The 15,710-nt window shown below is 48.7% G+C and overlaps 1 protein-coding gene across 1 annotated transcript; it reads left to right on the top strand.

Moving 5' to 3' along the window:
- The first annotated feature begins 7 nt into the window (after nucleotides 1-7).
- DBI (diazepam binding inhibitor, acyl-CoA binding protein) lies at nucleotides 8-5,059 on the top strand. The gene is made up of 4 exons (XM_012749223.3): nucleotides 8-149; nucleotides 1,132-1,249; nucleotides 3,257-3,319; nucleotides 4,764-5,059. The coding sequence occupies exons 1-4, from the start codon at nucleotides 141-143 to the stop codon at nucleotides 4,835-4,837; spliced, it is 264 nt and encodes an 87-aa protein (XP_012604677.1). The 5' UTR covers nucleotides 8-140; the 3' UTR covers nucleotides 4,838-5,059.
- Nucleotides 5,060-15,710: the final 10,651 nt, after the last annotated feature.

The following is a 15,710-nucleotide window of genomic DNA, read 5'->3' as shown; positions in this document are numbered from 1 at the left end:
ATTGGCTGCCCGGCGCTCGCCCGAGCGGGGCTGGGGCGCCCGGGCTGCGCCTCTAAAGGCGCTCGCCAGTGGAGTCCTTCGCTGCCGCTTCCTGCTCCTCGCTGCGTCTTCGAGCCCGGGGTCCGTGCCGCCCTGCCAGGATGTCCCAGGTACGGCGCGTGCCGGGCCGGGCTGCGGAGGTGCAGCGGGCGGGAGGCAGGTGCGAAACCTCCCGCGCCCTTTCCGGTAGCGCCCCGCAGCCGCCGCTGGGCCCCAGCCAGCCCCGGTCTCCGCACAGAGCCTGTGAGCGGAACTTTCCGTTTGCGGATGCCTGCTTTAAAACTGCTGCCCCCGCGAGTGCGGGGAAGTTGCCCACCGGGCGCGCGGGCGGGGGAGGGGCGCACGGATTGCGGGCCGGGAGGCTGAGCCCCGCCCGCAGGGACGCGGGACTGGAGGCGGCGCGGCGAGTGGAGGTCAGGCCGGCCGTGGCTGCGAGCTCGGAGGTTGTGGGGGGCCGAATGCCCGGCTGCGGGGAGCGGAGAGGTGACCCCGAGGCCTTTCCTTCCCTCCACCGTAGACCCCTGTCCGGTACGGAGCTACGGGGCGCGGGGTTCCTCCCGCCCGCCTGTCCCCAATCGGGGCACGCGGACACAGGTCGGCGTCAGCGCGGGGCCCCCAGGGGAAGGGGCGGCGGGCTTTGGCCGCTGACGGCGCCGCACGGGTGCCCAGTCCCCTTCTCCGCTGTGTTGTCCACGGTTAGCGCTTCCCTGGAAGCCCGGCCGTGCCCTGGTCTGGCCAGGCGGGGGCCAGCAGTCGGCGCGCTGCCGTTCCGCGGAGTGCACGCATCCTGCGGGCGAGGGCTCGCGCCCCTGTCACCCTGCACCTCCAGCGTCCGGCGCCTGCTGCAGTGACAGCGCCGAGACGTTGGTGTCAGTTGAATGAGTGAACAGATGTGCTTCCCCTTCTTGTGTTTCTGAATCTTTCTGGCTGCGCTGTCGGTGCTGCTGGCCGGGGAGACGCACTTGAGGGGGCTGCTTTCCTGGGCCGCGTTGCAGGAGTGCCGCCCTTCCCACCGGCTCCGTCCAGGCCGCAGCGACTCCTGCCCTCTGCCGCTCAGAAGGGCCTCATTCCTGGTCTCTCCCCTCCATTTAGGCTGAATTTGAGAAAGCTGCTGAGGAGGTTAAGAACCTCAAGACCAAGCCAGCGGACGATGAGATGCTGTTCATCTACGGCCACTACAAACAAGCGACTGTGGGCGATGTAAACACAGGTATGCTGAGCTGAGGCTGGAGGGCCCCTTCCCATCAAAGCCGGCCCAGCAGCCTTGACTGGAAGTCTGTGGGAACTTCCCTTGCAAACCCCTGCCCCTGCTCTTCAGGTGGAGCTTGGTGATGGTTCCTGGGGTTTAAGCTGGGACAGTTTCCCCAAAAACCATGTTCCAGGATTCTCAGTGTCTCAGGGAGAAGAATTCAAGTCCTGGTTTTAGAAGGGCTTTGCTGGTTATCACCAGCAGCTCCTCTCTGCTAGAGAGTAGACAAAGGCCCCAGCTAGGAAGAGACTTGCTCCAGGCTGTCAGCTCAGTAGTGGATTTGTTGAACCCTACTGCTTCTGCCCGAGATGGGCAGGATCAAAGTTAGAGCACTTGGCAGCCAGGCCAGGCCTGATTTCGTAAGCAGAGCAGTACCTGGCTTCTAGGGGCAGGTTAAAAGTATTTTTGCTGACAACAATATATACCTTCCTGATGACCATGCATTCCCTATCCAAAATTCTTGGCACAGATTTTAAGGCTGTGCTTTGGACTACCATGTTCTATAATAATGTCTTTCCTGCCTTGGGAAGTTTTCATTTTGCCCCTAAGTCCCTGAAACTCAGGTGTATACTGAGTGTATACAGCACAGTACATTCTGTGCAAGGATTCATGACAGCACTGAAGGAGGTCTCTCATACCCCTTTCAGAAGGAGGCCAAGAATGGCTCCCAATTCCATGGTAGCTGGGGTGGAGGGTGGAGGTTGGAGCACGTGGACTGGCTGCTGGCCAGCTGAAGGCAGGAAGTGGTGCCCAGAGCTAAGGATCCTGACAATCCAAATCAAACCCCGGGATTCACACTGAGGACCTAGTTGAGGAAGGTCTTGTGGTGAAGTTGAGTTTTACAGTGAGTTTATAAACTCTATCCTCCCAGGGAGGAGAGGGAAAGGTGAAGTGGGGGTGGCCAGAGGTACTGAGATGCTTTTCTGCCAAATGGTATTTTCACAGAGACTGGCCTCTGCCCACGCTGGAACTACCTGTTTTCACATGAGTGTAGGAAGACTGGCTTGGGAATCTGTCACTTTCTGATCAGGGAGGTAGGACAGGCTCTCTCTAGGGGTGTGCTGTTCAATATAATAGCCACTAGCCACATGTGGCTATTTAAATTTTAACTGAAAAATAAAGTTAAGTAAAGTCAAGTTTAGTCTTTAGTTGCATGAGCCACATTTCAGGTGCTCAGTAGGTACATGTGACAAGTGGCTTCTGAATTAGATGTTGCAAATGTACCTTTCCATCATCTCAGAAAAGGCTGGGAAGAGTGCTGCTCCAGGAGTCTGGTAACTGCAGGTGCCCTTGAGAATGCTTCCCTAAAAGTACTCGGGGACACCACAGGTTTTCTCCAACACAGTGCCCCAGGCTGTAGACTCTGATTGCTCCTTTTGGCTCTGTGGTCAGTGTGGCAGTGAAACAGAGAAGGAGGGAGGTAGTGTGTGTTTCCCAACTGCAGATGATAACAGTTATGTAGGCATAAAGTCATGGAATAATTTAAAGAACTTTGCCCTCAGTATAGGCTCCTGCAAATCAACAAGAAATAGACTATCAATTTGGTAGCCAAATCAGGCAAGGATATGAACATACAGTTAATGATTACGGAGAGAGTTTGGGTAGCTGAGAGTGGGAGAGAAACTTTATAGTATTCCCTTTGTAGCTTTTAAATTTTGACCCATGTGAATGGATGTTTTATTAAAAAAAAATTTAAGTACAATTTTTAGAAGGAGAGATTTTGGAGTTATTTAACTTGTAAGACAAAAATGGTCTTGATATGAAAACGGGGTTTTTCCTCCTATTTTCTCTAGATTTCTATACACCTGAGTTTCTTAAGACAGAACTCATTGTACTAGACCTATTTAATTCCATGATAGAGCCAAGAGGGAATAGGTGTAATAAAAGATGACTTTTATAGCCAGAAAGTTGATAAGTTCTCCATTAAAACTTGAAACAGATCTAATGTCTTTCCTTCCCTTGTTTAAGAACGGCCTGGGATGTTGGACTTCAAAGGCAAGGCCAAGTGGGATGCCTGGAATGAGCTGAAAGGTAATTGTTCTAATCACTTCTCCTCGTTTATGAAGCCCAGAGATGAAAGACTTTTCATTATGGAGTATAAGGGTGAGGAGAGAGAACAAAGTGAATGAGGCACATGCTAGAAACCCGCCTGACCCATGCCAGAAAGAAAAAAAACCAGGCCACCTACTTTTTCTCCTAATACTGTTTATGCCTTTTCTAAGAGCACTGTCTCTGAGCAGGGGTATCATCTGTAGAGGAGGGGCTGAGGACCAGACCACCGAAAGTTAGGCGGGGAGGTGGTATAGTTGCTGTGGGCTTTGGAGTATTCAGAATAAGGGGTGGTTTCCTGCCCACAGCTCTCTCCCCCCACAAGGCTAGGCAGTGACCCCCTAGCCTGAGTGGCCCTCCCCAGTTCCCTCCCAGCCAGAAGGGCACATAAAAGAGGGAGTGAGCTAATGCATGGCAAGCTGCTGGCACGACGTAGGCTCAGTGAATGGAGCTATTATATGCTAAGCACCAGCAGCCAAGAAGTGTCCAAGCTTCTACTTAATCACGTGCCACCTGTGGTAGCAAGACCCAAAAGTTGGCACCAAAACTCCTGGCAGCTTTAGTGTTCTCTCTGGCTAGTTTCTGAATAAGCCCTCTGTCTGCCTGCAAATGGGAATCGCTTGAATTCAGAAAAAGCCACAGTACAATAAACGCACTCCTAGGATTTGCAAGTGACTGGGAAGGGAATGCCTGTCTGACTGTCCGTTCTCATCGGGCATTTCCACACCGCTCTCAGGCCCCACGTATTTGTCATGCTTCAGAACAAGCTCCGAGTCCCAGAGGGTCTTTCTCCTTCACTGTAGAATCCAGGAAGCTGGGTGTCACTCCGTCTCTGAGGGATATATTCATTGCACTTCGTACTACAGTAGGAAGACAAAGATTTGTCTCATTCCCCTCACAGAACCAGCTGCTTTTGCTCAGAGTTCTCGAAACTTTTCTCATAGCTTTTCTCTGGGAAGAGGGGGCCTGGCTTTGCTGTGTTGCTGCCAGCTTAGCCGCTCTGGGAGGTAAGAGCCCAGCACAGAAATGCTTCACAGGCCAAAGCCTACCACAAGAGGCCGCAGGTACAGTGAAGTCGCCGCTGTGAGTCTCTTGTCCGTCCGGAGGGCCAAGCCTTTCTCCCGAGGCTCACGCTGAGCATCCCTCCACTGTCCTGGGGGACGCATGTAGCCGGCAGGTGGACAGCAGGCCTTAGCCAGCTCTGCCATGCATGCTGAGCTCAGCGGTTTATGGAGCATTCACCCTGGGCTGGGCTCCTCGAATGCTTTAGTGCGTGGCCGGTCTCTGAGGTGTGGGCAGTAGAACCTCACCTTTCACAGGGGAGAAAGTGAGCCTCAGGGAGTTAACCCGGAGCTGTGAGTGGCTCTAAAGGCTGATTCTTTTCTGCCATGCTGCCTCCCTGACAATCCTTGTTGATTCCTTGCAGGAACTACCAGGGAAGATGCCATGAAAGCTTACATCAACAAAGTAGAAGAGCTAAAGAAAAAATATGGAATATAAGAGACTGGATTTGGCTGCCAACCATGCATTTAACCTAAACTGATACGATGCCTTGTTTTTTCTAATCCTGTGGATGAGGTGAAATAGTGAAAATAGCCAGGTAACCTAGTTCCTCAAGGCTGTTCAGGATACGACTCTAACAGATTAGGGGCTAAAACGATTACTGACCTTTCCCAAGTAATTTTTATCTGAGATCAATTAAAAGTATATTTGTTACTTTAAGTCTTTGGCAATCTGGGTTCTTGAAATAATTTCCTCTGTCCTTGTTTCCTTTTTCTAGCTTTCCTCTGGAAGTGCTTTGGCTTAGCTCCCGCCACAGCCTGCTGGAGTGTGAGGTGGGCAGTGCCACCCTGTCCCCAGCCCAGGGTGTGCTCACCCTTTGTGGGGAGGAAAAGGATTATAGAACCAGCCTTTCTCTCCTCCTTCCCTCGCAATTTCTGTCAAACTGGGGAAGATCAGGGAGACTGACTTCTCCCTGGGGTGTGCAGGTACTTCTGTTGGGGACACTGCTGGCCCGTCAGGAACAGAGTGTGTATCTGACTGGAGTCCCATTGGAAGCCACGGGTGGCTGGGTGGGCAAGAGGAGCCTTGAACAGGGAGAAGGGGGAGCGGGACCAGGGAGGCCGCAGAGAAGAAGGGCTGGAGCTTGACTCTGGAGGCCATAGGTTGTTGCAAGGGAAGAAGGAAGAGAAAGAGATAGCTGTCAGGGCCTTCCTTGCCAGATATTCCCCTTCCGTCCTCGCATCCATAATCCCACAGTCCTTTGAGGTGGGGGCTGACACCTCATTATCAAGTGATAGGGGTTATTGTGCCCATTGTTCAAATGAGGAAATTGAGGCTCAGAGGTGACATACATGGGTCCAGACCAGGGCTCACTGGCCTAGAAGGCCCTGCCTGTCCCCTTCCGCCACGTTCCCCCTGTGCCCACTGGGTGCCACTCAGCTCTGCACCTCCAGGGTCTGTCAGATGGTGAGTGACATTGTCCCACTGGGCTAGCACAAGAGGCTGGTGCGAAAACCCTCACTTGGCTGTGCACCTCACTTCTGAAGAGTGGCTTGGAGAAGCAGGTCCCATCTGCAAAGCTGGAGTAGGGCACGGGGGAGCTGTATGTTTTTAACCAACTCTTGGGTGACTCCAGGGCTCAACCAAGTTTGGGAGATGCCCTCCCTCCTCCCTGGAAAGTGGTTGTACTGGTTTCTCAGAAAGTGATGTTTGTGTGGTTCTGAGTCAGTGGCCCCAGGGCCCTGCTGGCACCCACAGCTCCCACAGTAGCCTGTGTACCGCCCAGGGGTGGCTCACAGGGTGTCGCGTGGGAACAAACGAGATCGGCAGTGGGGGCTCACCAGCCTCTACCTTCCTTGTGAGCAGCACGCAGCGCCTCTGTGGTACTTCTCATCTCCAATCTGGCTTTGACGACAGGCTGACTTGCGAGTCCCACTTCAGTTTCTTGGGTGCTGGGTCACTTATTTTCTTGAAGCCACAGCACCATCTGGAAAATGGGTAGACTGCGCCACGCAAGGCTGACAGCATGGGTCAACGCTGGGCACAGAGCCTGCCAGAGGGCAGCTTGCTTGCGGCCTGGAGATCGTGGCATTGCACGCACCCTCCACACTCCCAACACAGTGCTGCTCCTCACTTTGGCAGTGCTCTAATAACTTGGGTCAGCCATGCAAGTAAGTGTGTCTTGTCCAAGGATGTCCTTCCCACACCTATTAATTCCAAGATCCAGAAGTCTGGGAACCAGAGCTATTGATCAGGAACCAGACATCTCAAGGAAACAAGGAAAGGCCTCTGGATTGCAAGTCGAGAGCCATGGGATCAGTCACTGCCCCAGTTAAATAGATGTAAGGAAAGTTATGTCACCTGTAAATCTCAGTGTCACCATCAATAAAATGGTGCTGAACAGAAAGTGTCTACTGAAAGAGGAGGGGAAGAGAAGTTCCCAGGACTGGCTGCTTGACTGGAATCCAGCTGAGAAGTGAGGGGGTGGACTTAAGGACCCATGTGATTAAGGGTGCTTACAATAAAATTATTTGGAGTTGAGGATGAGCCAAGCGAAGGCAAGCTATCTCAGAGTTGCACCTCTGGGTTCTGTGTCAGGGCAACAAGGCCTGTGCCCTCTGCAGCTCCCATGGAAGAGAAGGTCGGAGTGTGCCTTCCCTTAATTTTATGAGCACAACCAACCTGTCTTTCAAAAGGACCTGGAGTAACTAAGAACAAACCAAAAAATAAGGGAAGTCCTCTGCTGGACCCTAGGGTTTAAAGATAGCTAAGACTCATCCTGGTCTCAAAGAGCTAGAAACCACAGCACAACAGCAATGCCCTGGGAGGCCCTCTCTACCGGCTGCAAGCAGAGAATGTCTCCCTGGCCACACCCCCTGCCCTGGACACAACCCTTGGAAGACTAGAAATTGGTCTAGTTTTTTCTTAAGTTTTATGATTGTCAATAGTATCCTTGCTAAGTAATGAATGAACATTAAGTCTAGACTATAAATATTTTCTTTTTTAATGTAGCTGTAAAGATAGCCCCATAAAGTCCACGGAAGGGATAGAACAGAACTCTGCACTTAGGAGGGATTATGTTGAATAGCCAAGGGTTTGATTTGTATTTGGGGCCCCAAAATACATCACTGTAATAGGTTGAATTGTCCCCAAAAAGCATACCCAAGTCCTACCCCCCTATACCTGTGAATATGACCTTATTTGGAAATAGGTCTTTGTAATTAAGATAAGGATCTCCAGATAAGAACATCCTAGATTTAGGGTGGGCCCTAATCCAATGACTGGAGAGAAGAGGGATATTTGAGACAGACACAGAGAAGGGCACATGAAGACAGGGGCAGAGGTTGGAGTGATGCACCTCCAAGCCAAGGAATGCCAGGAATTGCAGCAACTGCCAGAAGCTCAGAGAGAGACATGGAATGGATTCTCCCTCAGAGCCTCCAAAGGAACCAACCCTGCCAATATGTCCAGAATTCTGGGAGAAGAAGTTTTGGTGGTTTTAGGTCAGCCAGTGTGTGTATTGTTGCAGCAGCCCTACGAAACAAGACGCAACTAACCACCTCTGTGTGGCTGCCAACAGACTGCTGCCTTCCACCTAAGGCCATGTGAAGGTCTTTCTTCAAGTACAGATGGAACACCATTACCTGGTGTGTTCTCTTGAGAATACAGTAATTCCTCCTTATCCTTGGAGGATACATTCCAAGACATCCAGTAGATGCCTGAAACCACAGATAGTACTGAATGCTATTTATACTATTTCCTCCTATGTGTGTGTGTGTGTGTGTGTGTGTATACACACACATAGGAGAAGATAGTATAAATAGCATTATGCTTTATGTCATATATATGATAAAGTTTAATTTATAAATTAAATACAGTAAGAGATTAATAATAATAAATTAGAACAGTTATGACAATATGCTCTAATAAAAGTTATGTGAATGTGGTCTCTTTCAAAATACTGTTTGTTACAGAGCTTTATAATAGCAAAAAACAAGTATGGTGACCAGGCTATAATAAGTAATGCCTCAAACTCAGTGCCTTATAAAAATAAGTATAGGCCGGGCACGGTGGCTCACGCCTGTAATCCTAGCACTCTGGGAGGCCAAGGCGGGCGGATTGCTCGAGGTCAGGAGTTCAAAACCAGCCTGAGCAAGACCCCCGTCTCTACCAAAATATAGAAAGAAATTAATTGACTAACTAAAAATATATATACAAAAAAAATTAGCCGGGCATGGTGGCGCATGCCTGTAGTCCCAGCTACTAGGGAGGCTGAGGCGGTAGGATCGCTGAGCCCAGGAGATTGAGGTTGCTGTGAGCCAGGCTGACGCCATGGCACTCACTCTAGCCTGGGCAAGAAAGTGAGACTCTGTCTCAAAAAAAAAAAAAAAAAAAAAATAAGTATGTATTTCTCATCCATGCTTCTGCAGTGCAGCCATGACCCTGATGGACTTCCCTGAGATCAGCTAAGCTTGACTCCTGGTTGAGGTTTAGTTTCAGGTACTGCTCCCTATGTCTCCTCATTCTTGGACTAGTAGCTATCTGGGATATGTTCCTCTCCTGGAAGATTGTAGAAAGTGCAAGAGGCCAAATCAAGTGGTTTGACCTTGTCAAAGACTTTGCTTGGGTTATACCTGCTCATGGTCAGAACAAGTCTGTGGCCAAGCCCCAAGTCAACAGGGCAGGGATGTTCACTCTGCCTGCTCCATTGGGAGACGCTACCGAGTTTCACTGCAAAGGACATGGATATGTGTCTTAGTCCTTTTGTGTTGCTATTAAGGAATACCAGAGGCTGGGTAATTTATGAAGGTTTATTTGATTCATGGTTCTGCAGACTTTACAAGAAGCACAGCAGTGGCATCTGCATCTGGTGAGGGCCTTGGGCTGCTTCCACTCATGGCAGAAGGAGGAGGGGAGCCAGCGTGTGCAGAAATCACATTGTAAAAGGTGAAGCAAGAAAGAGAGGGGAGTAGGTGCCAGGCTGTGTTCTAACAACCAGTTCTCTCAGGAATTCAGAGCGAGAACTCACTTTCACAAGAATGCCACCAAGCCATTCATGAGAGATCCACCCCCACAACCCAAACACCTCCCACGAGGCCCTACCTTCAACACTGGAAATCAAATTCCAACACCAGACTCGGTGGGGCCAAATGAACCACACTCGAATCATAACAGTATGTAATTCTGTTATACAGAAGAACAGAAACATTGAGAACAATAATCTAGGAAAGAGCATAGGCATGGGAGCTGGGCAGTCCTGCACCACAATCATGGTTCCACCACTAATGCCCTTGACCAAAGGACGTCCTTCTTGGTCCACCAAGGTCATCCTCTCCAACCAAGGGTCTCATCGTGGAAAGAACACTCACAGGCCGGGTGGGGTGGCTCACACCTGTAATCCTAGCACTCTGGGAGGCCAAGGTGGGCAGATTGCTTGAGCTCAGGAGTTCGAAACCAGCCTGAGCAAGAGCGAGACCCTGTCTCTACTATAAATAGAAAGAAATGAATTGGCCAACTAATATATATAGAAAAAATTAGCCGGGCATGGTGGCACATGCCTGTAGTCCCAGCTACTTGGGAGGCTGAGGCAGCAGGATCTCTTGAGCCCAGGAGTTTGAGGTTGCTGTGAGCTAGGCTGACGCCACAGCACTCACTCTAGCCTGGGCAACAAAGTGAGACTCTGTCTCAAAAAAACAAACAAACAAACAAAAAGAAATAACACAGAGTGATGAAAGAGGAAACATGAGCAGATGTGTTAGAAGGAGTTCCAGCAGACATATTGAACCATGAGGAGAACTTGAGGATAGAAACAAAAAGATAAAAGGATCTTGATCCCTGATGCCTCTGAAGAAATGTAAAATTATCCCTGGGCTGCTTACCTGAAGATTTCTTTTTGTAAGAGAATAGGCTTGTGGTTAAATTCTGGCCAATGATATATAAGCAGAGGTATCCCTGTGTGTTGGAACCTGCTTTCTCAGGGCACTGTTGTTGCACGCAGCCAAATGCAGTTCCCACGTGATCCAGGTACTGTGACTAGTCAGGACTGTGCCCATATAAAGTAAGTATGGTAAAATCCTACCGTATGGGACCTAGGATTCTGGAACAGAAACTACTGCATTTATAGTTATCTACAAATTTAGGGAGGTCTTTTGAGTAAGAAAAATTTCTTGAATTTGGGTTGTGAGTATATGTGTCAGTACTTGCTATATTACTCCCCTAACTTTTCTGTTTCCAGTATTTTTTAAAATACTTGTGTGTTGGGGGAGAAATCCCCTTAGTAATCCTCCAGGTCACATGGGCATGAGAAGGATCGCTGCAAACTCCCCCACTGTTGAGGGAAGTGCTTTGGCTTAGATCACTGTGGTAAATTGGGTGATAATTCCCAGCCCTTTAGACCTTCCCTGTAAAGAAGTGTGTACTTGTTCCTTTCCCCGTGCCACCCTGGAGAGCCTCCACGAAAAGAGGGGGTGCTCATCCCCCCCCCCCGCCCCCCGCGACACCAGCTTGGTCATGTGACTTGCTTTGGCCAATGAAATGCGATCAGGTGTGATGCAAGCAGGAGCTTTAAATGTGCTTACTGGGCTTGTCTTGCCCTCTGGCACTTCTGCCATCTGCCATGAGAAGGAGCCAAGGAGTAGCTATTGCCAGGTGGATGAGAGACAGGTAGAGCGTAACAACCTAACCGCAGCCTAGAGTCAAGTCCAAATGATCCCAGACACGCCTGGCAGAGCCACATCAGCTGAAGCCTTGGGAGCTAGAAACTGATGAACAAATGCTGTAAGCTACTGAGTCTTAGGGCTTGCTGACTGCGCAGCATCATTGCAGCAGACATCGACGGTAGGCATCTGATGCTTCTGCCTGCCTGGCATCCCTTCTCTTGCTCTGCTAATAACAATTCCTCTTTCTTTTGGGACCCTGCCAAAAGGCGATTCTGGCAGCCGGTCACAGTACCTCATCCCACAAGTGGACACTTCATGAGTCCATTCAAAGCAGCAGGAAGGAGAATAAAGGAAAAAAGAGCACCCTTCTTTTTTAAAGATCTGTGGTTAGCAGAATAATGATGTCCCCAAAGATGTTCGTGTCTGAATCCTCAGAATCTGCAAACCCACGAGGCTGCAGGCAAAGGGGAAGTGAGGTTGCTAATCTACAGACTTTAGGACAGGGGGACTATCCTGGATTATCCAAATGTGTCCACTGTCATCACAAGGGTCCCTAAGCATGGAAGAGGCGGGCAGAACAGTCGTTGTCAGTGGCACAAGGTGAGACTGACTCAACCGGCCATCACTGACTTTGAAGATGGAAGGACCCCTTAGTCAAGGCGTGCGGTGGCCTCTAGAAACTAGAGCAGGTGAGGAAACGAGCTCTCCCCTTGAGCCCCAGAAGAAACAGCCCTTCTGACACCTTGACTTTAGCCTAGCGAGACCCACGTCAGACTCTGGCCTCCAGAGCTGCAAGACAATAAATTTATGTTGTTTCAAGCAGCTAAATTTGTAGCGGTCTGCTACAACTATGGGAGACTAATACAGGATCTTTCCATAAAGGACGACACATACCTCTGCTTACGTGTCATTGGCCAGAATCCCACCGCATAGCCTAGCTCCAGGGGAGACCAGGCACATGGCCAACCTGGATACAGTCAGGATGCCAATCCCAGGGAAAAGGGAGAATGTATGTTGGAGGAGACCAATGGCAGCCTCAGTCACAGAATCCCGTTCCTGTGGCCATGGCGGCTTTCCAGAGGTGCAACAGACTAGCTCTTCCCTCGGATTTTATTTGGACATTAGAAGAAAATCCTCCTCATGGACTTACTAGTGGGACTGACCCAAGCCTGGAGCCCACTGCAGCCTCTCCCTGTGCCCCCTGCCAGGAGGGAATGAGTTCGACAACAAAGAGAGGAAGAGCTGAAAAATGGAGATTTTCTTAGTTATCCACCTGTGTAATAAGTCACCCTCAAAATTAGTGGCTTTAAACAACAACAATGATTATATTATTATTCTCACAGTCCTTGGGTTGACTTGGCTCAGCTGGGTGAGTCTGGCTCAGGATTGCTCATGTGGCTGCAGCTAGGTGGTGGCCGAGGCTGGAGTCATCTCAGTTTCCTCACACACCGCCTGGTGGTTGGCTGATGTTGGCTGCTGGCCAGAGCACCTACACTTGGCTGTCCGCGTGGCTTGGGCTTCCTCACAGCATGGTGGCTGGTTCCCAGAGCGGGTGTCCCCAGAGACCCAGGCAGGATCTGTGTCATCTTTTATGATCTCGCTTCACAAATCATGTAGCCGCCCTCCTGCCATAGTCCTAAGCCCACCCAAATTCAAGGAGGGGAACACAGGCCCCATGTCTTGATGGGAGGAATGTCAAAGTCACGGTGTAGGAAAGGCACGTGACATGGGACAGTGTTGCAGCTATTTTTGGAAAATATAAGTTGCCAGAGATTCATGATGTTATCACGTGAGGCTTCAGTCAAGCTGTCTGTTCTTTCTGGATAATTAAACCAGTACAGCTCCTTTCTGCACATGCTAGTGCGCTGTGGGTTACTGTCACTTCGCGGCTACATCATGAGGCATGTCTCTCAGGGCATCTAATCTAAGGATTAGATGAGTGATAATGTTTGTACAGTTCCCACCACAATGGCAAACAGGAAGGGCCCCATAAGTGGTAGTTCCCTTTCCCCTGTTCCTTCTCTTCCAGTGACCTTTCACTTTCTCTGTGGTTGGTGGAAATTTGTCACGAGTGCCATCTCTGTTGCAAGACACCAGTAGCAACAACCTTTGCCACTATGGACAGTTCATAGCCCTGTCTTGCAATCACACTCTCAGGAGGTTTCATGCTATGTTGCTCCAGCCCAGTGCAGACAGAGTTCTGCTCTTTAGCTGTGGTCTTCGTTCCTTCCAGCCACTGACTTAACATTCCCATCAGTATGATTCTAAACTGGGACCTACACTGTCTTCATATTATAAGCAAAAGATTTAAGAGATCTTAAGGAAGGCTTTGATAATACAGTTTCTTTGAATATATCACATTCTCAATCCCTGGATACAAATATCCTTCATATCCCATTTTTATATTGGTGTATTTTAAGAAATATTTTTCCTAATATGAAAAGCAATATGCATACATTTCAGAAAACTTAGAAAATATTAAAAACTATGAAAAAAAACAAATAATTTCTTATAATCTTTCAGCATATAAAGGGAATCCCATTGTGTATAGTTTTATAACCTGATTTTTCTTTCCTAAAAGTATGTCATGAAAAATATCTGTGTAATATCTGTATCATATTGTTAAACTATAATTTAATTAGTACCCTGATAGGCAAACTAATTTTTTCTGTCACTATAATAACTTGTTAAATAAATATCTTTATATGTAGATATTTGAACAGATTTTGATTTTTTGCCCTTAGAAAAGATACATCCTTGGATATAACTCAGGGGTGAGTTGTATAATTATTTCATTATATGTTACAATGTAATAATAATAGAAATAAAGTGCACAATAAATGTAATGCACTTGAATCATCCCAAAACCAATCCACCCCTTCCACGTTCTGTGGAAAAATTGTCTTCCAGGAAAATGGTCCTTGGTGCCAAAAAGGTTGGGAACTGCTGATAACATAATTGATTCAAAATATATGACCTTTTACTACGTCGAATTTATTTCCATGAGGTAATGTATAAAAGTGCCCTCTCATCAATTCCTTGCTAGCATCAAGTATCATCATTCTAAAAATTATTATTTATATAATTTAGCCAATAAAAAATGGTATCTTGCAGTTTCAGGCTCCCTTGAAAGTGAATAAGGGCTGTGGTTGCCTTCTCCAGGGTTCTCTGTAGTGGCCTCTGACATGGCCTCTCCCAGCCCCCGATCCTCTGGGCCATCTTGCGTAATTCTCTTTCCTGTTAGACTTAGGAGCTCTTCTCACAGACTTTTCTTTTTCATTTCCAGCTCTGCTCTCCCAAGTCTATTTCTGTCAGGGAACAGCAGGTCAGACATTTTCCATGAACCAAGGTAGTGTGTGTTCAGTGGTTAACCAAGAACCCTCTGGAGCCAGCAGAGGTGTTGAGTGGGGCTGTGCCTGCCCAGGAAAGCGCTATCGTCCTGTTCTCATTTCTGCCCAGTGAGGCACAGCCGCCTCCCCCTTGGCAGGGCAGGCGGGATACAGCCCATAGAGGGGACAAAAGCCATGCCCCTACTACTAGCATCGCTGCCAATGGTATCCAAGGAAGCAAACTGCCTTAACAGTGCATGCGATCAAGACTCAAATGCTTGCAAAGGAACCTGTAGGCCAGGCAAAGCGGCTCAGGCCTGCAATCCTGGTACTCTGGGAGGCAGAGAGGGGAGGACTCCTTGAACTCAGGAGTTCGAGACCAACCTGAGCAAGAGTGAGACCCCATCTCTAAATTAGCCAGGCATAGTGTCACATGCCTGTAGTCCCAGCTACTCAGGAAGCTGAGGCAGGAGGATGGCTTGAGCCCAGGAGTTGGAGGTTGCTGTGAGCTAGGCTGACGCCACAGTACCCTACTCAGAGTAACGGAGTGAGACTCCGTCTCAAAAAAAAGAAAAAAAAAGGAACTTGGAGATCTTGCATGGGCAGAGAATTTTTTTATTTTTATTTTTATTTTTGTTCCTTCATATTATGGGAGTACAAATATTGTTAGGGTTACATATCTTGCCCCTGTCCCCCCTCCCCCACCCCGCTATGCCAGAGCTTCTAGCGTGCCCAGCCTCCAGGTGGTGCACACTGCACCCACCATGTAAGTACAAACCCTTCCCCTCCTCCCCCTTCCACCTGCCCACTTCCTGATTACAGATTTTTTTCAGACATTTTGGTTACAATCAGAGACTTTGAATCATCTAGAAATGGTGTTCAAGTCTCTGAGTGAGGAAGCCACTCTCCAGCAGAGAGAGCCGCAGGACAGATGGCAGGACACACGGAGGGAGCCGAGGATCTGCAGAACAGAGATCGTTCTTTTAGCCACACAGAACATTAATGGACTTCCCATTTATTATTTCTTTCCATTTTAATTATGAAACTTTCCAAACTGCCAAACTTTCCAAACTGCCTCAGCCTCCTGAGTAGCTGGGACTACAGGCATGTGCCACTATGCCTGGCTAATTTTTAAAATATTTTTAATAGAGATGGTGTCTCACTCTCGCTCAGGTTAGTCTCGAACTCCTGAGTTCAAGGAGTCCTCCCCCCTCTGCCTCCCAGAGTACATAAAAGTTGAAAATCTTTTACAGCAAACACTCACTACTTCTGGAACTAATGAGCAATGATAGCAAGGTTGCAGAATACAAGGTTAATATACAAAAGTCAATTACTTTCCTATATACCAAATGGAATTTGAAATTAAAAACACAATGCCATAGA

This window comes from Microcebus murinus, chromosome 8 (genome assembly GCF_040939455.1).
Source record: "Microcebus murinus isolate Inina chromosome 8, M.murinus_Inina_mat1.0, whole genome shotgun sequence".
In the NCBI taxonomy this organism is placed as follows: Eukaryota; Metazoa; Chordata; class Mammalia; order Primates; family Cheirogaleidae; genus Microcebus; species Microcebus murinus.
Note: the sequence above shows the minus strand (reverse complement) of the source record. Positions and strands in the feature narration are given on the sequence as shown.